This window comes from Sphaeramia orbicularis, chromosome 12 (assembly GCF_902148855.1).
Source record: "Sphaeramia orbicularis chromosome 12, fSphaOr1.1, whole genome shotgun sequence".
NCBI classification, from domain to species: domain Eukaryota; kingdom Metazoa; phylum Chordata; class Actinopteri; order Kurtiformes; family Apogonidae; genus Sphaeramia; species Sphaeramia orbicularis.
The window spans coordinates 39,871,117-39,896,164 of record NC_043968.1 but is presented as its reverse complement, the minus strand read 5'-3'; the positions used below and the strand labels follow the sequence as shown (position 1 = coordinate 39,896,164).

At 38.5% G+C, this 25,048-nt stretch overlaps 2 protein-coding genes across 3 annotated transcripts in view; one reads left to right on the top strand and one right to left on the bottom strand.

Annotated features, from left to right (window-relative positions):
* Positions 1 to 8,830: 8,830 nt before the first annotated feature.
* On the top strand, positions 8,831 to 13,901 carry cd36 (CD36 molecule (CD36 blood group)). Of its 2 annotated transcripts, none has more exons than XM_030149741.1 (12): positions 8,831 to 9,151; positions 9,500 to 9,660; positions 9,794 to 9,938; positions 10,455 to 10,610; positions 10,725 to 10,816; positions 10,948 to 10,997; positions 11,097 to 11,166; positions 11,431 to 11,618; positions 12,069 to 12,187; positions 12,602 to 12,675; positions 12,757 to 12,811; positions 12,911 to 13,901. In XM_030149741.1, the coding sequence occupies exons 1-12, from the start codon at positions 9,029 to 9,031 to the stop codon at positions 13,085 to 13,087; spliced, it is 1,410 nt and encodes a 469-aa protein (XP_030005601.1). In that variant the 5' UTR covers positions 8,831 to 9,028; the 3' UTR covers positions 13,088 to 13,901. The 2 variants fall into 2 exon arrangements, with proteins under 2 accessions (XP_030005601.1, XP_030005603.1); XM_030149743.1 differs by having other exon boundaries at positions 9,054 to 9,151; positions 9,552 to 9,660; positions 12,911 to 13,900.
* A 318-nt stretch (positions 13,902 to 14,219) lies between these two features.
* Positions 14,220 to 25,048, bottom strand: part of sema3c (sema domain, immunoglobulin domain (Ig), short basic domain, secreted, (semaphorin) 3C) — a 45,178-nt gene continuing 34,349 nt past the window's right edge. The window contains exons 13-18 of the mRNA XM_030149740.1: positions 24,663 to 24,751; positions 23,064 to 23,105; positions 22,670 to 22,827; positions 21,427 to 21,494; positions 19,982 to 20,112; positions 14,220 to 16,106 (exon numbers count right to left, since the gene is read on the bottom strand). Of these exons, the coding sequence (XP_030005600.1) occupies positions 15,681 to 16,106; positions 19,982 to 20,112; positions 21,427 to 21,494; positions 22,670 to 22,827; positions 23,064 to 23,105; positions 24,663 to 24,751 (914 nt within the window). The 3' untranslated portion in view covers positions 14,220 to 15,680. The remainder of the gene's footprint in view (positions 16,107 to 19,981; positions 20,113 to 21,426; positions 21,495 to 22,669; positions 22,828 to 23,063; positions 23,106 to 24,662; positions 24,752 to 25,048) is intronic.

Genomic DNA, 25,048 nt, shown 5'->3' with positions numbered 1-25,048 from the left:
AATAGTTAGTTCAAATGTGAGGGCTAAATACATGACATGAGAGGTGACATTAGGCAAATGCTGGAATTGGACCAAAAACATCCCGGTACATTATGTGGACTAGTCTGTAGCCTAAAAATGAAGAAGAAAATAAAACATTTTCTTATAAAGTAACATTTTATTCTCCGCAAAACAATAACAATAAATGTGTGTAAACATACGGAAAAAATTGCACAAAACACAACAGTGATTAATCACTGCAGTTACTTAAATACCTGAACTACAGTGCAATTCTCAGAACAAGAGAATGTTGGTAAATTGACAGGCAATCAGACACTCCCTCCTTAAAAAAAAAAAAAAAAAAAAAGAACAGCTCTTTACAAAGACTTGGTTCCCATCGTTCATTTCAAAGAGCCGTTCAAAAGATTGATTCGTTCGTGAACATCACATCACTGTTGTGTTTTGTGCAATTTTTTCCATATGTTTGCACACATTTATTGTTCTTGTTTTGAGGAGAATAAAATGTTATTTCATAAGAAAATGTTTAATTTTCTTCTTCATTTTTAGGCTACAGACTAGTCCACATAATGTACCGTGATGTTTTTGGTCCAATTCCAGCATTTGCCTAATGTCACCTCTCATGTCATGTATTTAGCCCACACATTTTAACTAACTATTCTTTTTTACGGTAAGATAATATTTACTGCCGCGCCAATTGAACACCTTTAAAATGTAATGTCAATCATCACATGTAGCCTATTTAGTCATTAAAACATGGGTGTTTCAAAATAACGCAAAACACATAAAAGAGCCAGTCTTTTGAACGGCTCTTTCAGTAAACGGCTCCTGATTGAACGGCTCCCTTCAAAGAGCCAAAAGTCCCATCACTACCCACTGTGTTCACCGAGCAGAACACCAGTCACAGTAAAGCAGGGGCGTCGGACTCGTTTTAGTTCAGGGGCCACATCCAGCCTAATGTGGTATAAAGTGGGCTGGACCAGTAAAATAATATAAATAATAGGGTAAGAACTTTTGAGTGAAAAAAGTAAATTCTGTAATGACAATGTTTACATCTACAAACTGTACTTGAACATAACATGAACAAATATGAACAACCTGAAAATTATTTAGTAAAATAAGTGCATTGTTAATAATATTACACCTTAGTTTATTATTTATGCATGTGCATCATAACTTACAGATCACAGTGGATCTACAAATACACACAACATCAAATAACAGGGAGAATATTATTAAAATTCCATATACTGCTCTTAAGACATTTTTGTGTAATTTTACTGTTTTAAAACTAAAACAAAGAGACCAATTTACAGTTTCATTATTTAATAGTTATTATGATAGTATTTTACTGGTCTGATCCACTTTGGACTGTAATGACCTAAAATGATTTTAACATCCTTGACTGTTTATATCTTTAGCGTAATTTTTGCAGTTTCACAAATTCATCCCAGGGGCCAGATTGAACCCTTCGGCGGGCTGGATTTGGTCCCCGGGCCGCATGTTTGACACCTGTGCAGTATAGGATCCTACTTGAGTTTACCCTTTGGTAAGCCGAGTGAGAATCAGCAATGTCTATGGGGTAAGGGAACTGTCAAAAAGAGTCATGTGTATAAGACAGAAATGTGTGCATATTATTCTATAGTTGTGTAAAAAATAAATATCTGTAAACACTTGAATGAGTTCAGTTGTACGTAAAATGTATTGTGTGTATTTTATCTGTCAGAATAGGAATGAAAAAGTTTTGACATCAAGAATTACAAACACAAAATGCCACTTTACAATTACGCTTTCTCCATCACCAATATGACTGCTGTCAAAAATGCATCACCACTTCAGAGGCCTTATTTATCAAGCAGAAGATACACTGATTCCACAGATAGCACATGAGTTGAGAGACAGCGGGTGCCTCGCTATTTGCCAGCGATATTAGTAGCATATGTCAACTGACCAGGCATATTCCTGTGTAGCCTATGACTGGCTTCGGCTTCTGTGCCAGTATAATACATGTGAAGTGTTTGTTGGAGCTGTGGTATATCACAGTTTCCAGTGTAGTTGACTAATATGCTGCTACATGGTGTGTTTTATGTACTGTTCATGCTCCTATTTCCTATCAGTTACATTGGACTGTTAGCCTAGGAAGCACCTTGTTCGGCTCGGTGCTTTGGACCTTACATACCATGGCGCCCTGGGCAGCTGCCGCAGAATCCATACCAGTGCCTCAATATGCACCCGCTGTCCCTCAACTCATGCACTATCTGTGTATCTTCTGCTCGATAAATAATGATAAAATGTCACTGCCAACACATTTTAGTCAGTTTTTCCAAGTAGAGTTAACATCACATATGTGCAAATGGGCAGTTGATCTAGTAATGATAGGCAGCAGAACCAACCTATAAAGACGGAAGATACTAAACAGCACGTTGGCCCTCTGGATGGAAATATGAGGACTAAAAAACCAAGACAAAACAGTTGTTTGAAGTTGTTTTGTTTTAAGTTGTTTTGTTGAAAGTGTTGAGGGTTGTTAAGATAAACATAAACATGTTAAGTACATATGTATTCCAGTGGTGGCTGCCCGTCTTTCAGACAAGGGAAGCTCATTGTTGGCTTACATAAAAAAAGGTCAAGTTATTTAAACATAAATGCAGCCCTCCGTTCCCTTTTAAGGAAATGGTCAGTGACCTTATCGTACCAAGTAAACAAGAAAATGCTGAAATTATGTTAAATTGAAACAAGGAAGTACAATGAGTGTGTTTTATTTACAGTGCAAGAAATGAACAAGCATATACGTAGTGGTTTCTCTCTCGATTTCACAGCAGAATTTGCAACAGTATTGAACTGAACTGTGTCAGTGAAGGAGTAGATCTCAAAATAGCTGTCAATCAAACGGGATTCAGCCTTTTGACTGATCCTCCAATCAGCACGTGGAAGCCTGGCGTCCAGCCTGGTTGAGCTCCGCCCACAGCTCCATTCACCCCCAGAGATGCCGGGCGTCCAGGGGCGGGACAACATCGTGGCATTTATCCAATTACCGTCCAGTTTTGAGGCAATGAAAAAAACTGTTCCACTCAGTCCCATAGAAGTGCATGGACGCTGAGCGTCTACGGACAAATGCACTGAGCAGAGATCGTATGAGAAAACAGCGCAACAGGAATGTATGAGAAGTGAACAACATCGAGTCCGTTGATTTGTGATAAAGCTGATTCTGAACGAACTCGTCTGTGAGATGAACGTGTTCTAACACATTTGTAGTCAATAAAATGTCAACACAACTGTACATATTTAACCATTTAATTTGAGTAATTTTAGGGGAAGCTGAGCTTCCCTTGCAGTCTATGAGAAATCGCCACTGATGCATTCCCTTCTTTCTTGAGTCTCTTTGCTCATGCAAAATGAGATGCAATTAATACAGATTAAAAATTAATGATATTTAATCGTGATTAATCAGAATTAATCCACAGCAACCCTGTGATTAATCAGATTAAAAATTTGAATTGTTTAACAACACTAATATTTACATGAGAAGTGAATTCATATATATAAACAGCAGAATTTGGATACTCAAACTAAATGACTTAAGTCAGACTCAAGTTATGATGTTTTGATTTCTAAATTCCCTCAGACACATATTGCTCATGTCTTGTATTTTGCTGCCTTTCTCTACTGTAACCACAGCAAACCATCTTGCTTCCATCGGACCCTGTCTCCTGCATCTTCTTCATTCACACCACCTCCATAAACTTCCTCTTTGTTCTTCCTCTTTGCCTCCTGCCTGGTAGCTCCATTGTCATCATCCTTCTATCAGTATGTTCACTATCCCTCCTCTGCACATGTCCCAACCATCTCAATATGTCCTTTCTCACTTTGTCCCCTAAACGTCCAACCTGAGCTGTCCCTCTGATGCACTCATTCCTAATCCTGCCCATCCTTGTCATGACCACAGAAAATATCTACATTTTCAGATCTGCCTTCAGTGTTTCGGTCAGTACATCCACCTCTAAACCGTAAATCGCTGGTCTCACTTCTGTCCTCTACACCTTTCCTGTAATTCTTGCAGATGCTCTTATATCACACATCACTCATGACACTTTTCTCCATCCACTCAACTCACACCTCCAATCAACTAGAGGTAGACTGATATATCGGGCCGATATTGATATTGATTTTTCTCAATATCAGCCATTGGCCTTAATTTTTATTTGGAAAGCCGATATTTGATCAGTATTAAAAATGTTATAAGATATTTGATCAGGCACCTGTGTAGGCAGCACTTGAAGTTCAATAAATGTTAAAAGGGTATAATGGGTACATGGATTAATAATTTCATTTATATTGCTGCATAAAAATCTTAATTATCTGAGTGTTTCAATTAGATTTTATGGTCAATGCACTTTAAAGGAAAAATTGTCTGTAGACCAAATGCTGCTGACCAAATTTGTAAAAATTGGCATCGGCATTAGAAAAACCCATATCAGTCGACCTCTACAATCAACCTCTTCATTGCTCTGAATTGATGTGAATGGAGTTTCTGCTCTTAACCATTTTTAATATAGAGATTTTTTTTCTGTCAATATTGTTATAGTTACTGTAATTGTTTACTTCAGAAAAAAAACCTGGTGCTGGTCTAATACACTGTCACTCATAAAGTTGGAATAAAATATTTGTACCTCTTCTCATGAAATGGTTGTGAAAATGTGATTTTTTTCTTGATAGATAAAGTGTAACTGGGACTCAGTATGTAATCATTGCACCAAGTCAGAGGTGATACTGATGTATATAAATAAGAATAAAAAGAGGAATGTGTCTGAAAACAAAATAATTCAAACTATATGGTCAACAGTGAAAATAATTATCTTATCTTATCTTATCTTATCTTATCTTATCTTATCTTATCTTATCTTATCTTATCTTATCTTATCTCATCTCATCTTATCTTATCTTATCTTATCTTATCTTATCTTATCTTATCTTATCTTATCTTATCTTATCATATATAACTTGACTTTGACATGTGACTGAAGTAATCCTGCTTAAAAAGATATTGAGATGTTACATTAGATTTTTGACAGGTGATTTCTAATTAGAGTGCATTGATTATTATAAACAAGTCCAATAAAAATAAGATACATAGAAGAAATGATGAAATAAATGAATGATGAAAAGACAATTCCCCATTGTTATCCATGTCTGAAACTTGTAACTGTTGGCTTAACGTTTATTAGATGACAGATCATCAGGAGCTCAAATGACCTGACCCACCACTTGCGTCACCAGAACAATGACTTGATTTGTTTCGCTTGGCTTTGACTTGACTTGCTTGATTTCCACCACACAAACTTAGGCCTCACTTTCTTGTTAAGACTTGAAACCTTCTTGTTGCTTTCAATCACCTCTGATAAGCAGAAGGCTGGTTAAAAAATAAGAGTCAGGCTGCAACTAGTGATCATTTTCACTGTGAAATGAATCCGTCAGTCTATAAAAATATCAGAAAATTGTGACATAGTTTTTCCTAAAGCCAAGCTTGATTCCCTTAAATGCTGTGTTTGGTCCAGAACCTAAAGGCATCCAGTTTGTTGTCACAAAGAAGGAAAGAAACCAGAAAATATTCACATTTAAGAAGCTGGAATCTGGTAGTATTCTTTTCCCCCTATTGACTGATTAATCTAACACTTTGCAATTAATTGGTTCATTTTTGCAGCTCTAAAAAAGACCTTTTATATAACATGAAGAGATGTAATGTAAAAAAAAAAAAAAAATCAAGATTGACAAATTAGAATAAAAACTCATATACTGTGCTCAATGCATCAATGCCTGATCACATAAATACAATAAAATTGAAGTTTTTTTTTTTTTTTTTTTTTTTTTAATCCTAATTCAGTGTAGTTTGTAATTAAATACATTTTTTTGGGAAAGACAACAGAATAACGAGTTTTTATATTGCTGAAGCTAAAAGTTGATTGGATTTCATTAAGATAAAATCCCAAATTGTTTCACTTGGGTGCTTTTATTTTGAAGGTAGACGCCCGAACCGGAAGTCTTCTCCTTTACAGCGGGACACGTGTAGAACTTGCCAGCTTTCGCTTTACTCACCTCCTAAATAAAAATTAGTTATTATTTAAGAAATCCCAGCCCGTATTTTACAATTTTAGCATTGCCTTCTAAACATCGAAGACAGGACTAGTTAAGTTAACATGTAATATGTTGACAGAGCCACTACTGTGGCAGCTAAAGCACTTCAAATGACTGAGTTTACCTGGAAAAGTAAAGAGTGAGTCTTGCTTTAAAAAAAATTCACCCAAATGTCCGTGGTTTATACTTTAACTCCTTGTCATTTCATATCATTTGGAGTTTGGGAACACATTCAAATTTCTATTGTGACCCTACGGTGGCTGCTGGTTTCCCTTTTAGTCATCCAGGGCTTCTCCAGGTCTGAGATAACAGAAGACAAAGGGTGTATCCTCCAGGTGGTAAAGGTACTGTCATTTTATCTATATGCATAAAAACAAAAACACAGAGTGCATTCATGTGTTTATTTAAGGGCAGTGTTAGTTAGATGCATGCTGATATGTATCTTAGATTGACGTGATTTTCTAAATATTTTGTATGGTTGTGTTTTGCTGGAGGTAAATGCATTGACATTTTTATTTGAGAGTGTAAAACAATAGGCACAGGGAATTTTTTTCATTCTTTACAGTTACTAAACTAACGTTGTAATTAATAATAATCTGAATATGAAACCCCAAATTATTCTTTATCCATTGCAGGCAGTTGATTCTGGCATTGACTTAGATGTTTTTTTTTTTTTTTTTGCAGGGATACACGCAATATGATGCTCTTGCAGTCTGAGGATGGTGACAGACTTCTCAAAACAGGTGCATCAGCTTCAAAATGGTAAGAAAATTAGGACTTTAAAACTTTTTTTTAATGGATTGTATGATCAATCAGCAAGATCCTTAGTGAGGTGTAACTTTTAGGAAATATTAATCAACTGTCGGTAATCTAACATCCCCAGGCTGTAGTCAAAGAGATTGAATATGGAGGCCAGACTATGTTTATGGAACATACTGACAAGAATACTGTCTTAACTCATGGTGAAAGATGGCATATTTAATAGGTGATAGGGAAACACCAGCTGAAATTCAGTCCAACTATTGACACTGGAGTTAGAAAATGAAGATCCAAGTCAGTCAGACTCACACTATTGTGATATCCTCCAGACACCCACCAATGCATTTTTGTCCTGTGTAGGGGACAAAAGTTTGACAGTTTTACTTAAAAAATGCCGTCCATTTCAAAGGACATTCCATTAAAAAAATAATAAAAATGAAATTTTATGTAAAAATGTATCTGAAAAAACTGTTGCATTATGTGTTTTCCAATCAAGACAACTGTTTAATGTAAAAAAGGTAAAACTCTCACTTTCCTGGGTCTCAGGAGGATATGAAGGCCTGGTTATTAGAAGTTTGTTTCTGTTACAGACACTGCATGATGGATGAATCATATGAGCAAACCTTTTCTGAATATGTGGTGAGAGGTGAGGGAATGACTGTGCTGCCCTCCAGTGGTTCCTCACAGTGCTGCAGAGCAGTACACACACACACAGGCTGTCATCTATTAGCCCTACAGCAAAGCAGTAGACTGATCCTACTCATTTTTATAAGTCCCAGCTAATATGAATCCTTTTTGCAAACCAAATCTGAATGACTGCATCATTCAAGGCTTATATGCCACTAATAAAAGTTTGACCAGAGAACAGAGAATGCCAGTAGGAGCATTTAATAGTGTAACAGTACATACACTTGGAGGCTGTTCTAAATTTTAGCAAAAGACATGCGCAGAAATAATGTTCCTCTTCATGTGCATGGAAACAATCAGTATCACCACAGTTAATCAAGATAAGAGTGGGGAAGTGCGTGTAACAGAGATAAAGAGCAAGTCATTTGAGCATATCACACAAAATAACCATACTTGCAGATAAGCCTTTGAACGTCACAGTGTGCACAGTCAGAACATGCTGCATCATTTACATGGTTCTCTTTTTCTACTTTGTTAAACTTGTGTGAATAGCAACAAAATAGAGAATGGTCAGGAGAATGTCAGGTAATAATAATAATAATAATAATGATAATAATAATGGATTACATTTATATAGTGCTTTTCTATGAACGCATACTCATAGTGTGTACAGTGGATCCATTATTCATTCACTCACACATTGACACTCTGATGGTGGTAAACTACATTTGTAGCCACAGCTGCCCTGGGGCAGGCTGATGGAAGCGTGGCTGCCAATTTGCGCCTACGGCCCCTCCGACCACCACCGAATGTTCATACACATTCATACACCAGTGTGAGTAGCAGCACTGGAGGCAAGGAGGGTGAAGTGTCTTGCCCAAGGACACAACAGCACAAGACTGGGACAGAGCGGGATTCAAACCGCCAACGCTGAGGTGGTAGGATATAGACGGATAATCACTATTGGGAAAGATATACTAAGCAAAATACTGATAAACCTTCCAGTTTTACACCCAGAGGTGAAATCTCACATCCATTTGAAGATCTCAGTTGACTTAATAATACTCCTATGAATGTAAAATAAAAGTAAAATATAAAATCACAATTGCATTAGAAATTGAATTCAATGAGTGTGTGCCACCTATGGGTGCTGACTTTGCTTTTAACCTTTCGCCACTGCCTGATGTGTTTGTTATCACCTGGTCAGATAGTGCTCACTGATACACAGAGGGATAATTCTTCCTCTGTACCTTAGACCCTCTGTGTTGTTACATAACTCTAAGAGGTCCATGGGCCGCTTCCAGAGGTGTCTGTACCTTTACCTTGGCCTCAGCTGATCTGTCATCTCCACTGATGATAAAGCCTTTCTGTGCTGCTGCCGGGACACAAACACAGACGAGCTGCACATACTAGCACGCACACAGACACACACTCCACAAACACAGAGACAGAAGGAGAACAGGCTGCCAGGCAGACAGACGGACGGTCGGACGGAGGGAAAGAAACACACACCACCATGGGCTGCTGTAACAGAAGGTGCGGGCTGATTGCAGGAGCTGTGTTTGGGGCGGTGGTAGCCATCCTGGGAGGTGTTCTCATCCCACTGGGGAACAGCATCATTGAGGGGACAGTGAAGAAGGTAAGGTGTTCAGTTTCACCCCGTGTTGGAGGGTAGGGAGTGACAGAGTGTGTGAATGTGTGCGTAGAGATCAAGGTGAACCCGGTGAAAAAGAGCGAGAGGCGTGCGTTTTGGAAAGCAGCTCTAACTGGTAAACAAGAAGCTGTGCAGACAGACAAGTATGACATGTTTTCATCTACAAGATCAGCCATAGAAAATTAGCATCTGTCACTTTTAGGCGCTTTGGAGGTTTTTTTTTTCCTCTTATGATACAGCATCCACCTTTCATGTAACAGTAGGACTGTTGGCCTGCTGGCGGTCTTGAGACATGTTAAAAATAGACTGTCTGTGTGTGTCTGTGGGATTTAGGAAGCCGTCATTGAGCCCGGAACAACAGCTTTTGACAACTGGAATGCCACAGGGGCAATGGTGTACAGGCAGTTCTGGTTCTTAGAGGTGAAAAACCCCACTGAGATTGTGCAGAATGGTGCAACTCCGGTGGTAAGAGAAAAAGGACCATATACATACAGGTAAGCTTAATGTGTTTACATCTTTGCTGTCATATTCACACGTAGTATGCACTGCAGCCTCTGAAATGGCTTTGTAGTAAGATGTTTGAGAACCACCTCTGTGTAATGCACCTCCTGCCTTCCTCTTCTTAAGGACAAGATATCTTCCCAAAGAAAACATCACATTTAACCCCAATAACACTGTCTCCTTCCTGCTGCCGTTTGGTGCCATTTTTGAGCCATCAATGTCAGTTGGATCAGAGGAGGACAAAGTCGTCTCTCTCAACTTGGCTGTGGCTGTAAGTGAGTGTCACCCCACTGTGCGGTGATTCTTGATGTGAGACAACATCCACATGTGCATATAACGCTACAGTTAATAGTCACCTTCTGTTACTCAGACAAAACAGGAAATGCTAAATCAAGCTACACTGCTTTAGTCTGTATTTGAGAATTTTATTGATGGTTCAACCTTTTTACCCTTTGGGCCAAATTGTATCCAATGGTTCATAGATCACGTTTCCTCACTGGTTGTGTCTGATGATTGGTACATCTACATGTTATTTGCTCTGATAAAGCCGCATAGGTTTCAACAATTTCCGCTCCAGTCTGCTTGTAAGTAATTAAGTTATATCATTGTCATAAAAGTGGATTATTCTTTGGCTTATCTCTGGAGACAAAATTGCGTTCACAGCAGTTTTGCTTTACATGGTGTGGAACATTTCTGTTACTATTTATAATAAAGAAATGGAGAAGTTTCTTTTGCCTTAACGTAAAAACCTGAATGTTTCTGTTGTTGTTTTTTTTTTTTTTTTCAGGGAGCTTATTCAATGGTCCCTCCAGGGCTGCACTTCATTCTGCAGAATATGATAAAGTCAAGCAACTCCTCTTTGTTTCATTCCCGTACAGTAAAGGAGTTGCTGTGGGGTTACCCAGATCCCATGTTGAATGGAAATGTAGGCCTGTTTTACCCCGTAAGTGAATCTAATATTGTACCCTTACATTTACACATGATAAAGTCCATCCTGTGTGTCGTTCTGTCATGATTTTATAAGATAATCATAGTGACATTCATATATTCTCCTCAGTACAATGGTACGTCTGATGGCCCCTACAATGTTTTCACCGGCGAGGATGACATCTCAAAAGTAGGAATAATTGACAGGTGGCGAGGAGAAAGGTGAGTCCACTCCTGAATTAAATCAAGGGGGTTCTGAGTCTGGTTTTGATGGTTTCTGCTGCAAATATGTTAGTTCATGTCTAAGTCACAATCCAGTTTTGTCAAAAACTGAGTCTAATTTTGTCCAACAGGAGCTTATCTTTTTGGGACGACAAATACTGTGACATGATCAATGGGACAGGTGACTCCACGAGTATAATAGTGACAAAAGATTCATATCATTCTGTGCCATTCCCAATTCACCTGTTTGATCATATTTCTTCTCCTTTTCCACTTTCAGATGCTTCCTCCTTCCCTCCTTTTGTCGACAAGAAGAAGCCTCTCTTTTTCTTTTCATCGGACATCTGCAGGTACTGAGGAGTTTTTCCTATGTCGGACTGTAACACTGACTGTGTTTTGTTCAGTTTAAATGGCTCAGCATTTCTACACACAAGAATAACAGGAAGTACAACCCTTTAACACCATTCCTCTTAGTGACCACTAGAGGTCAGAGCTTTCCAACGCCAAAGTCATCATCACACTTAAATGAGCTCAAGTGAGCTGAAGAGCTCCGGTTATGTGAAGGTAATGGCAGAGAACCTCTTTTACTGACATTTGCGCTGTATTATTTTTAGATCTGTGTCAGCTAGCTTCTCTGAGAGCTTGAATCTGAAAGGCATTGAAGTGTACCGCTACACCCTCCTACCATCTACCCTGGCTGCCCCTGTAGACAACCCAGACAACCACTGTTACTGCAGAGACAAGAAGACCACAAAGAACTGCACTGTGGCTGGAGTACTGGACACCAGCTCCTGTCGAGAGGGTCAGTTTGCTTTTTACCTCTCAGCTGAGCGGTGTTCTAATTGTTTTGTCATCTGTCTGTCTGTCTGTCTGTCCATTCAATGACATAGTCACATTATCTGAAGAATGCATTGAGATATCTGCATTAAATTTATATTGTGGATGTATCTTGGCATGGAGCAGAAACTTATTGAAAATCAGTGACGTTGACCTACTTTTTCAAGGTCAAATGGCCTTGTGCAGTTATAATATCTGGGTACTTTCAAATATAAATATGTATGTAATAAGTTTTACACAAAGACAATCTAATCTAAATTATAGGGCAGTAACTTTCAACACAATTTTACACTATATTTGGCCGAGGTGGATTAAAAGTGTGCTGCACATTATGTTCTTTTTTGTGAAGTTCAAGCATTTCCAAACTTTCCTGTACCCTTTACTCATTCTGTTTGTTTCCCTGCCCTTTGAACAGGAAAACCAGTTTACATCTCTCTGCCCCACTTCCTTTACGGCAGTCCCTCACTACGAAAAGATGTGTTGGGTCTCAACCCTGTTGAGGAGCATCATATGACCTTCCTAGATGTGGAACCTGTAAGAGCATTCATGATTCCTCATGGCAGCAATCTGTTTATTTTTTTTGTTTTGTTTTACATTTAATTGGAGGTAATGTCATTGACAGCAGATGAAAGCTAACAATCACCCTGTTGAACAATGTCACAGAAGTGCTCCCCAGAATAACTTAATCTGAAAAAGAAACCAGTGAATATAACAGGAAGGTTTCTGACAGAAGCATGTATTCCACATGTAGAATAACAGTTGAAATGAGGGATTAAAAAGGAAAAACTATATGAATAAATTATGTTTTTCGCTATACAGTATTTGTTTTTCTTATGAGCATTTACACACATGCATAACTGAATAAACAGAAAAAAGTGGAAGTGTGCTCTTCCGTTCTCAGGGACAGCAGCTTTGATGCTAACATTTTCCCTGGTATTCTTCCACCAGACAACAGGCTTTACGCTGCGATTTGCCAAGAGAATACAAGTGAATATGATGTATGGACCATCAAAGGTTATCACGTAAGTTATGTCTAAACATCTAAAGAAAGTTTTTGGCTGAAGCAGTCAGTGAATGCCAAGTAATGAACTCTTTCCATGCAGGTTGCTTAACAAAGTCAAGGATTATACAGTATTCCCTGTTGTTTGGCTGAATGAGGTAAGAAAAAAGAAGAAGCACTATAATCATGAAGTCTCTTAGCCTGGGATGTTTTTTAATCAGTCACACCCTCTTCCTGTTCTCTACTTGTGTTACCAGACAGCCGTGTTGGACGATGAAACAGCAGACATGTTTAAGGAGGAGCTGGTCTCCAGGATCCAGCTTTTGGAAACAGTCCAGCAGGTGCTGCTGGGCTCTGGTTTGGCCATCTTTGGTCTGTGTTTTTTCTTTTACTGTGTGGTACAGTGTAACAATAACCAAGGAAAGCTGGTGTGACAAAATCATGTGGATGTGCCCGTTGTGTGTTAACTCTGAAGCAGAGTGCATTTAAGCTGCTATGGAACATCACACCTTTTGATATAGACTTGCACTTTTTTTTGGGTCATTTTTATTTTTCTTTGCAATTTCAGTGTTATTTATGATGTTATACTTCCTCTGAAACTGGGGGTATACTGTGATTTTTTTAAAGCCCAAGAACTGAATTGCTTTGCTGAGTACTATTTTTTCTGCAGTTATCACTGTAACATCAAAACTCAATCAGGTATTTATAAGATGAAGAGCAAGCGGAGACTTTTTCCTTAACATCAGGTTATATTTTCTTAAGTCGTCCGCTCCGAGAGAAACAGGAAAGAAAATTACCATGTACCAATCACAAATTGCAGAAATTGCACAAATATACATATACTTTGTTGTGTCTTCATATTAAAACAACTCTGCATAAAAGTTTGTCATTGAATTTTCTATTCCTTTAGTTGGATTAAAACCCAGAATCGGTCTGTCAGAGCTGCTTTGCTCCCCCCTTGAGCCAAACACAGCTGAGATTGTCCCACCATGGAGACAGAGCTCCACATTGTACACACTGAACCAGAATTATTCAGTTTCCTCTTTGCCTTGAGTGGTTCATAAATCAAAGAAAGACTAATAAAAATGGCTGAGGGTATGATTATAATGTAGTTGTGAGTGGTACTTGGGTTTGTTTGGTGAGAAAGCAGTATTTCTGCCCAGCAGGAGGCCACTTTTCAGTTTTATGGGTTTTAAATGACCCTCTGCAGCCTCATGGGTTTCTTGAATTTTACTGTTGGCTCTGAACCTTTGGTTTCACTCATATAAGGAAGTGTTTCATTGACACTGAAATGCAAAGGATGTACTAGTCTGTCCAGAATGTTACAGATAAAACTAATGAAGATTTGTTTTAAATCTGAACCCTCTTTGACTACGGTATATTATTAAACTCATCCATTTCCCAGATTGTCAAAATTTCCCTCATGTAAAAGCAATATAATATGATATATAACATGATATATTACCTCATTACACCTATTAAGCAGGACGGATGTGTCGTATTGGCCAGTGTGAGACAGTTTGCAGTTTTTAATAAAAAGGTAGTCTGAAATTGCATTGTTAAATGTAAAACTCAAATGACCAGATTTATTCAGGCTATCATTACATTAATAAATAAAAATACATATATTTAGTAATACTGAAATTACATTGAGTTAAATGACATGATACTGATCACAGAGATTTCTCAAACATGGAGCAGAGATCTGTAGGAAGCAAGTATTTTTTTCCAAATAAAAATTTACTGTATAATATATCTCTGCAATTTGCAGATACAGTCATAGGTGGTGAAATATGTTGAAATTATGTACACAATGAAGACAAATTTCCACAAAACTCAGCACAACATTAAATTAAAAGCATGAAAAAACTGTACACAAGCAACAAATCATCACTATCTACACTGGCTATGCTTCTGAAAAAGGAGCCTATTCACATATCTAATGGTCTATGTCACTGACTATATAACTGTAACTATACTAATTCTGATTTAAAAGGATATCCACATTTCATGCTGTGCAGAAAGTGGAAGATTTGGATCTAGAGAAGCAAGTTGGGATGAAGGCTTTGTATTTCCAAATATTACACAAATGTATATTACTTGCAAAAACCAAAATGTGCACATCTGTCAGTTTGGTTTCTCTAATCTAATCCAGACAAGAGACGTCTACATTATGACAAACTTCTATTAACATGCTTCTGTGCTGGAAACACTTATGGTACAATATGCAGCTGAGTTACAGTGAGGCACATTCACTTAAGTGTATGTCTGAGCAACAGGAATAAATACACAAGCGATTATACAAGATGTGCACTACAGCTCACACAGAATTTATCTACAGTTTCAATTTGAGTGTTTTATGACCTGTCAGCTATTGAAGTTTAGCAAACATTCCTCATGAACTGCCTTTTTATTACCCTACACATGTCCACAGAGCTCAATAATTTTCACAGGACAGACATATTTGTTAGTTAAAAATAATGTTCAGAAGTATGAGTTTCATAAAATACTGGTAAAGTAGAACAGAGAGTGAGAGCACCCACTGTTGAACATGCATCTGCCTGGCATTTGTCCCTTTTCAGTCATCTCTGTTTATGTAAAATGAACATCCCCTTTTTCCAGGAACAAATACATCGTAAACCAATACTCTGCTTGTTCTGCCCTAATGTTTAAAATATAAGTGGCAAAAAGGTGTCATAAACTGAGGCCACAGTTTGTTAGTGCCTCTGCAAACAGGGCCACAGATTGTGGAGCAACAGTAAACCGATGGCTTGTGTGTGCCGGTGCGTGTGTATTAGTGTGTGTCGCAGCCCAGTGATCAGAGTTCCTCATGCACTCTGTTGAAGAAAGAAGAGAAATACCCAAACAACGACCCCTCACACCCACCTCCTCAGCTCACTGTACATCCTCGGTGCAGCTCTGCAGTTTCAGATGAGAGTTGGGAGTTGAGGATTTGTTAGTGCCTGGATGCGTTTTGGAACAGAGTTAGATGTGTGTGTCAGTTTGTGCAGCTGCCAGCCCACTCTGTCAGACCTCTGGGAGGTGATTACGGCGGTTGCGGCTCTTCCTGCGGTCCAGCAGGGGCTTCAGTTTGGCCAGGTCTCCCCTTAGAGGTCCAGGCGGTGGAGGGGGCTGCTGCTGCTGCCTCTGCTGGAGGTTCTGGAGCTCCTTCCTCTCTTTGCAGTACTGCTGTACAGCCAAGCTCTCTGCAGGACTGAAGGCTGCCAGCAGTACCTTTGGGTGTAAAGAGCTGGCCCATGCCCACGGTGATTGCTGCTTGTCTGTCAGGACGCTCACCATGGCCTCGCTCAGCACACGCAGGCGGATCTTAGCAACAGTGCGTTTGAAGCCATTCTCCGTGGTCAGGCAGTAGTAAAGGCCCTGGTCGGACAGCTGGACGGAGCGGATGAGCAGCCCATGCTCCGTGGAAAGGACACGGTCACTCAGTTTCACCTGTGGTTGACACAGTTAGGTTGAGTCATAGTTAGAGGTGTTTGAAAATATGGATACACATCATCAATAAAGAAGTAGAATCTGTATCAATTATCAGTATGTACTGTACATTAGGGTGGTTCAAAAATTTTTTTTAAGATTCTCTGGATTAGAACCCTGCATTTGGTTCCATATCTGGCCAAATTACTTCGGTCCAAATTTTATGCAAATTGGTTAATATTTAGAGGTTGCACAAGACATGTGCAGATTGCTCTATATACTATAACATAACTAGCCAAATGAATAAGGCATATTAGAATAATTTGTAATTTTATTCTCAAAATCAAACTGCAACTCACATAAAAATGTTACTTAGAAAGTCCAGCAACCACTGTTGCTTTGTTGAAATGACAAAAAATGTTCTTGTGTTCTTTGACAACTTGGAGCCAGTACTGTTTGTGATCTTCATTTTTTGTTCGGCTACAGTTGAAGTCTTGAATAAGCTCCACCCCTCTTTCAGCAACATCACTGACAACGTTTGTGGAATGCACAGTTTGAGCAGCCTTCTGAAAGTCTGCACCATCAGCCCAGTCTTCTGGAGGAATTCTGAAGAATGTTTGTGGCAGATCCAAAGTTTCACAGAAACGCATGGTGCTGGTGGTGACAAAATCCCTGATCTGCTTCCATTCATAATCTGATGGATTAAGGACATCCCAACGCTTTAGTGGAACCCAAAGAACCTTCATTTTCCATCATGTTGTGAACCATCAGCTGCTTCTGCTCTTGTGTCACACTGGAGTCCAAGAATGCCAGGCCAACCAATTCTTCACTCAAGTACCAAAGATCTCAGCGGCCTTACTTCATACATATATTGCTAGATGAAGCACTCAAACCCTGGTTTTAATAGTACTGCTGCTTCTCTTAGCAGGTCAGCTCGGCTATGCTGAAAATGCAAAATTAGTTAATTTCCAGGAAACTTCCAGCAACTTGTGTAACCTCTAAAACATCTCCTGTTTTCCTCCAAATTTTTTCCTAAATCATCTTTTGAATGCCAAAACCTAATGCAGGGTTCTAACTGAGGTTATCTGAAACTTTATTTTTTACCATGATTGGTGGACCACCCTAATGTACATGCAGCGCACACTGAAATCAACCCTCTGCTTTTAACCCATCACTGGCTGAACATGTACGAACACACCAGACCAGGAGCAGTGGACTGTCATGTCAGATGCCTGGGCAGCAAATGGAAGGTTAAATGCCTTGCTAAACAGCACATCAGCACACAAATTTTAGTCTGGGGATTTGAACCAACAACCCCCCCTATCTGAAGCTGCTGAAATCATCAAAGTAGACAACCTGTGGCTCTGAGGAACCTTTGGCTCTTGGGCCCTTTTAAAGTGGCTCCATGTGGTTTTGTCGAAAACATACAGAAATAAATAAGACTTAGCCTATTTTTATTTGTGGTTTTTTAAAAACACATTTTGCTGTTATTTTCCCAACCATGAAGTCATTCTGATGTTATGCAGTTGTAAAAATATAGACTACACTCCAAATAAATCAAAAATCAGGAGTAGTAGTAAAAGGAGACTATTTGAATTTTATGACACTGAACTTATTCAACTGTATAGTCCAGTGCAACGAAAGCTTTCACAGACCAGTTGATTTTGCTGCACAACACAATATTGACAAATGTCCCAATTTTTTCAGTGTCGTTCTGTAATATTTTTTTAGTTCTGTAAATGCATAGAAACGGATTTATTCTAGACCTATTTAAACAGTCACCACTTCAAGGGAAACTATATGAGGATATCTTTTGGCTCCAGACAGTTATTTTTATATTACTGTTCTAAAAGGGTCATTCGATAGCAAAGGTTTCCCACCCAGTACATTCTACACCATGGGTTCCCCCAATAAATACACATGGATTCACAAAACCACGTTGGTTCATATAGTGTTGTGTTTAAACTACTGTTAAATTTAGTCTTATGCTATGTAAAACTTTCAGTAAATCTTGGCACAGTTAGGTCTTGTCATAATTAGAGGTGTATGAAAATATTGATATATACAGTACTATCAATACATACATGACTGTAAATATTTGATAATGTTTGAATTGTCAAAAAAGTGTTGATTCATTTTGTGTTGTGTTTAAATTGCTGTTAATGTTAGTCTCATCCTCTGTAAAACTTTCTGTAAAACTTTTTGTTATACTCAGATTTTTCTACATTCGGGGTTGTGTTTTTGATTCTATAGCAGTCTTCATCATATTTGGCCTTACTTACAGTGTATTGTGATATATTGAAAAGACCTCTAGCTATATCACGAAAATCATAACTCCGTTCCGTACTGTAACAGTGAATTTAGATAGAGATGGAAAGAAGCAGCCTAAATTAAATTAAAGGTATATTTGGTCAATTATATATTTACATTAACTGAAGGAATGCCTCCACTCAGATCCCACTGGGTCATTGGAGGGTTTCCTGAGTAGGAAGTGGTGCAGCTCTTTCTCTGTCTAGTTAATGGTTATGGCAGTAATTTTTAAAAAATGAAATAATAAAACTCTAAATAATAAATATGTTAAAAAGTTATGATGGAATATTTTATCATTCTTTATTTAGAAGCTTTCACAATCTTTTCTCAATCTTTCTCTCATGGATCCTTTTCCACTGAGTGTTTTAAAATTAGGTAAGAAAAAGTTTAGAAAAAAAAGTCTGTAATAATTACACATCATAAAACTTTAGTGATTTACTTCAAGTCCACATTCTACTCTCCAGAGGAAATTGCTATAAAATGGTCATAACTTTGAGCCTTCTCCACAGAGGTGGAAGCTAAATGCATAAAAGATGTGTCTTCATCATGCAGGCACTCAGGCCCAGGTTCATTTAATCTGTCACAGGGTTTTAGAGTCCTCCTGCTGTTAAAGGGGTGTCAGATATTTATAAAATGTTTCCCCACAGGGAATTCAGTCGGTAGTCAAGGTCTATACCCAGTGTGATCTGTATCACTGTTCATTCTGTGGCTCTGCTGACTACATGATCACTGTGTCGTTACTTCAGGCGATACAAGACCTGATCAAGCATATGAGCTATTTGATTGCTATGACATGTTTAATTTTTGTTTGATGTAATATTTATACATGCAAACAGCTCCCTCAGATCACACAAAGGGCTTCTAATTAGTTGTAGCATCACGGGAGATTTACACCGTCCTTGCCTTGACATTAATGCAGTGTATTTCAACCTTGGGGTCGGGACCCCACGTGGGGTTGCCAGGAATTCAAATGGGGTCGCCTGAAATTTCTAGTAATTGATAGAAATTTAAAAAAAAAAACCTTACTAATAAAAAAATATATGGTGAGTTGAGTGAGACAATCCCAATCCATAACAGACATGACAAACAGTGAAGCTGAAATTGAAGTACTGTGGTACTGTTTATCTGTCAAATGTTCATTGTGGTCAGTTTCAGATGCTGCAGCTCTTTCATAATTCATAGTTTGAGTTATTGTTTCTTCAGTATTAATTGTCAGCCTTGTAAATCCAAGCTGGACTGACTGTACATATCCTGACCAAGGAAAATAAAATTCTCACTTTGTGCAGTAATCTACACCTGGCTTTTCTGCCTCTGTCCATAATAATATACATTATGTAGTCTAAATGTTTAATACAATTAATGTTTATTTGCAGCATAGTACAGCAAACTATTACATGATCAAAAACAAATTTATTTTAGCAAAAAAAAAAAAAAAAAGTCTCTGTTTTGAGTGTCTAGGGTTGCCAGAAATTTATGATGATAAAACGGGGTCAAAAAAGGTTGAGAACCACTGCATTGATGTTTTGCATTTCCTTCTGAGGCCGGCTGTGATGGTGACCACTGACGTCTTCAGAAATCCAACCAACCTCTTTCCTCCTGTCGTTATCCCTCTGAATAAGCCAGCGGATCGAGGCCTGGGGAGACTTGGGCAGACACTCCAAAAAGGTGGTGTTGTTTTTCACTCCGTATTGCATCATCTCTGCTGCATTCCTGTAGGCTAACACACAGAGTCAAGAGGGGTACATCAGACGTCACTCGCTGACAGACACAAACCCCACAGATGGATGCGTACTTCTCTCAAGTCCCAACAGTGAGTGTGAAATGTTGACACAAAGCTTAGCCCAACACCTGCAGCACAGCCAAATTGAACCGAGACTTCCTCTGTTTCTACAGACTAACAAAACAACCCTCAGTGCATCAGACCAACTCAGTTTCATCTCATTTACTATGTCGTTTTTGTTGCAGCTAAATGGTTCATCACACAGCTGGATGTATGACAGAGTTGTGACTAATTAGTGGTAATGGCCATATGGTTCATTCCCCGAGCGCATGCTAATGTAGAGATGTAAACTGTTCATGATAATGGAACACTCTGGGGAGCAGATCCTCTCCTCTCATTAAACCGCACCCTGCTAGTCCACTGGGTGGATTTTTGGTGAAGGATGATGATGTACCTGGATGCACAAACACATGTGAACAGGCACATAAGGATACACACAGACAGCTGCAGCAACAGTGGAAATGTGTGTTTTCACTGGTGACAGTTACGGTTTCTAAAATGCAGAGTTACTTTTAATGTTTACATATGACTGATTAACAGATTAAATCTACATCACAGGCACAATTATGTAACATTTCTGAATGGCTGTGTGAAGTTTGTGTTGGAATACGTGTTGCACTCTGCATTTGTTGTCATTAGCCGACTCATAGCTAACAGTGAGATTACAAAGGATTTACATACAAATCAGTGTACAGGAAGTGATTGTTGTGATTTCTTTTTAAGCTACACTTCCATCCGTTGACACATGGAAATAAAGAAGCTATTAATACATGTTCATTGATTCATTGCTTTTGGCTTTTTCTCCAAGAGACTCTGGGCACAGCACTTGTATTATATTAACTTCGAATGTGTTAAGAAGAACATCTCTGCAAACACTTTTAACAACATTTGACACACATCTTTAGCTTTCATTTGAAGTTTTATTTTTAGGCCAGCGATGAAATTCTTCATTCTTACTCCTTTCACCTTTACTTAAGTCTTCACAACTTCTAAGCCTTTTGTGGCTGTTTTTCCATGTGAGATGCAACTGCTAGTGCTGTGGGTTTCAAAGAGATACCGGCTGTATTTGGTAGAGACAGTTATCTGCTATCACAGGCTTTGGAAGAGTGTATTTTAGAGGCTTCGAAACTAAGCAAAATAGCTGGAAGAGTTTCAATTGACTTCAGGGGAATTTTTTTCCCCTGTAATTTCATCTCTGTAACACACTGTACCAACTTATTATGAAACACTGATTTGTATTCCTCTAATTACCTTTTAGATTAAATCCTCTGCACTGAGTGAGTGGATTTCCATACATGATGTCCTGTCTTCTGCTCCTCCTAAAAAAGTCAACCAAGAGTCACACAAACAATTTTACAGACACATCACAGCTTTCTCCTTATACACTAATTTAATATCAGAACACTGTAGGGAGCAAAACAATAAGACAAAAATGTACTAATGTGTGTCCCCTCAGTTCAATCAAATAAAACAGTTTGAAGAAAAGAGTATTTAAACAGCTGACACATTTCAGACACGTCTGGAGGAAAACAGGGCCTGTGCTTTTGTTCTGTGATCAAACTAAACTTGACCTGTGTCTCTAACTGGTACTTAAAGACACCAGAGAGGTATTAGTTTAGAGGCTAGTCTGTGTTATGTCTAGACAGATGGGAAACAACAAAAGCAGAATTAGTGACAGGGTTTATGCTGGAGTGGAGACTGAAGGACTCCAGTTGAGTGAACTTTTTCCTTCAAGTTCTGAAGCCCTTAAAGCTTGTCATAACGAAATTTTAAAAAATGCATCAAATAGAAATGGACTCAAATGCAAAATAAAGTCTGCATAGTGATAATGACATTTAAATGGACTTCTGTACCATTCAGCACTTGAACAGAATCTGTTTAGTATATAAAGTGTAGCATATAAAAAGTCATTTTCACACTTCTTGAAGTTTCACAAAATCTTGTGCCACTAGTACATGTATCATTTAATTCTCAAAGATCTAAACAGCCATTAGCGACCAAAAGCATCCAGTGATCTAAAATGTTCATACCCTTGGAACCATTAATCTTTTCAATACATGAACAACAAAATCAGGTAAAATACAGTTTTTCAGCTTTTCAGCAGCTCAGATGTGTTTATTTGGATGTTCAGAAGCTCAGAATCTGTTGAACATGAAAACACTGTCATTTTCTGCAACACTGATTCACCAGTACAACAGTGGTGGAGATCAGTCAATAATATATTTTGCTGAATCACTTTTTCTTGAGTTTTCTTTACTTTGATATAATAACTTTTAAATTGACTCTGAGCTTTAAAAACGGGTATGTGATCAGTTATTTAAATATAAGAAAATCACTGATTTTCACTGGAAAATGTATAAGATAAAATAATAAATAGCGATAAATCATTTGGAAGTTGCCACTAAAATGAATCTAGGTCTTTAGGGGTTAAATTAAACCATTTATTGGTACAAAATCTCAATTTCAGGCCTTAAAACTGTAAACCTTTGTGCACCTTTTGCCAGTGGGATAGAAGCGAGAGCAGCTGAGTCCATCCCAGGCGCAGTAGGGGTCTCTGGCGAGGCAGCAGTCAGCGCAAGCTGAGCCGTAAGCGTGACAACGGTGCAGGGAGACCTGTGAGACCCCGTACTCCGAGCTGACGTACAGCTGTTGCTGCAAAGTAAACAGTTCAAATGTCAGCCGCCCTGTTTGTCTTAATAAGTGGCCGGCTGACAGGAAAATGAGGCAAAGCAGCGATACAATTATAGCTTATTATTTCCCTTCCTTTGGGAGCATTATTGTTCATAGGAGGTTTCTGTTTCATGCATTTCAGTTAGCCAATGAATAACATATTAAAGCAGTAAAAGTCAGTGTAACGTGTTAAGAAACACAATTAAGAGGGGACTTACTTTTTTTGAGGATATTCTCAAGTTTGTAACAGGAGCCTGGTTCTGGAAAATAGAACATATAAGAAGTTCAGTACTCATATTATACTCTTCTTTTAAACACACACACACACACACACACACACACACACACACACACACACACACACACACATACTAGGGATGTAACGATATGAAAATTTCATATCACAGTTATTGTGACCAAAATTATCATGGTTATCATTATTATCGCGGTTTTGTTGAAATTGTGCTGAAAATGTTCAAAAAGTACTTATAAACACACTGACATAATTTAACCAAGTAGTATTTTGAAAAATAAATAAATAACAAATAATATGCACAATGTACTTTCTGTTGGCAGAAACATTCAAATACTAACATGTAAACATCAAACATACAAATGTGGATTAAAGATGTCATCTTAGAGAGAGAGAGAGAGAGAGAGAGAGAGAGAGAGAGAGAGAGAGAGAGAGAGAGAGAGCCCAGAACGTCAGCCAATGACAGTGCAGTATCACAAAACGTCAGCCAATGAGAGCACAGTTTCAAAGAACGTCAGCCAACTGTCCCATAGAATAACATGAGAGCGCTTGGTTTGTTTTGAACTATTCAGGCTTACATGAACCACGTTATTACCAGAGCATGTCGTAACTCTCTTTATAGGGCTCTGCATCTATCTAACATGGTTTTACTTTCTGAAAACTGCGATAAAAATACCTTCATTGTAAAACTGAAATTATTCAGTTGGAGAGCTTTCTTGCTCAACAAATACTGCAGGTGCCTTCAGCCATGTTTTCAGAAGCCAAACATTTCAAACTGGCATGTGCTCCTGGAATGCTGCTGCTTCTCCAGGGAATGAACAGTACTGTGAGTTTTCAAAGTGCAGTAATCAAACACGGTTATTATGATAATTTGAATTTCAACGGTAATACTAACTGTCATGAATTTTACCGCGGTTTATCGTTATACCGGTAATCATTACATCCCTAATGCGCGCGCGCACACACACACACACACACACACACACACACACACACTATATATATATATATATATATATATATATATATATATATATATATATATATATATATATATATATATATTATATATATATATATATATATATGTATATATACACACACACACTTAATAAGACTAATTTTGAATTATGCACATCCCACATCACAGATCAGCTCTATACCAGATGCTCCTCTGAGGATAACTCAGAATTAGTCTACAGTGCTATAGTCCATGTACACTGGTGGATCAAAGATGTCACGGCCTTTAGCTCTGATCACAGGTTGATCACACCCCTGCCTGAACTGGATCAGCCAGCCAAGTTAAAACAGCATGTGTGAAGGTTCACTTTGGGGTAGGCGTGTGAACAACCAGCCTCCTGCAGCATGTTAGCATGTTTCCCATCACTCTTGGCTGTACTATGCAGAACATCCATCTCTTGAATGCCACCCTGCCTTTGTCTGTCTGCCCCTGGCCTTTGTGCTGAGGCCAAGAATACTCCCCTCCCTGTCTTTGATTTCAGAAAAGAAAAGGGATGAAAGTGCAAGGGAAAAAAAAAGAGAGTGGAGAAAACAGACAGCAGACCTTAAACACTTCCAGCTCCTCCAGGATCAGATCTTCGTGTAGGGAATGATTGCTTGGCAGCACAATCACCTTCTGTATTGTACCTTTGTCTAGGGGCAGAGAGCACACATGTCACAAGTTGTAACCACACACACATGCATTTAAGAAACATGTGAAACAGATATGGCCTCAGACACGCAACTAAGAATGCCCTGAGTTGGGTGTCATTAGTGAAGCTAGAATTCAACTGAGAAAATAAAACGTTGGACTCTGTTTTCCTTTGCCAGTGTTTGCTTTTGAATTAGGCCTGATAGCCATGACCAGTTTCCATTGCAAAATCAACTGTGGCAGGAGCGGGAATGGAAGCTCTTAAGTTTACACAAGGGAGGAAAAGGGCCACGAGAAGG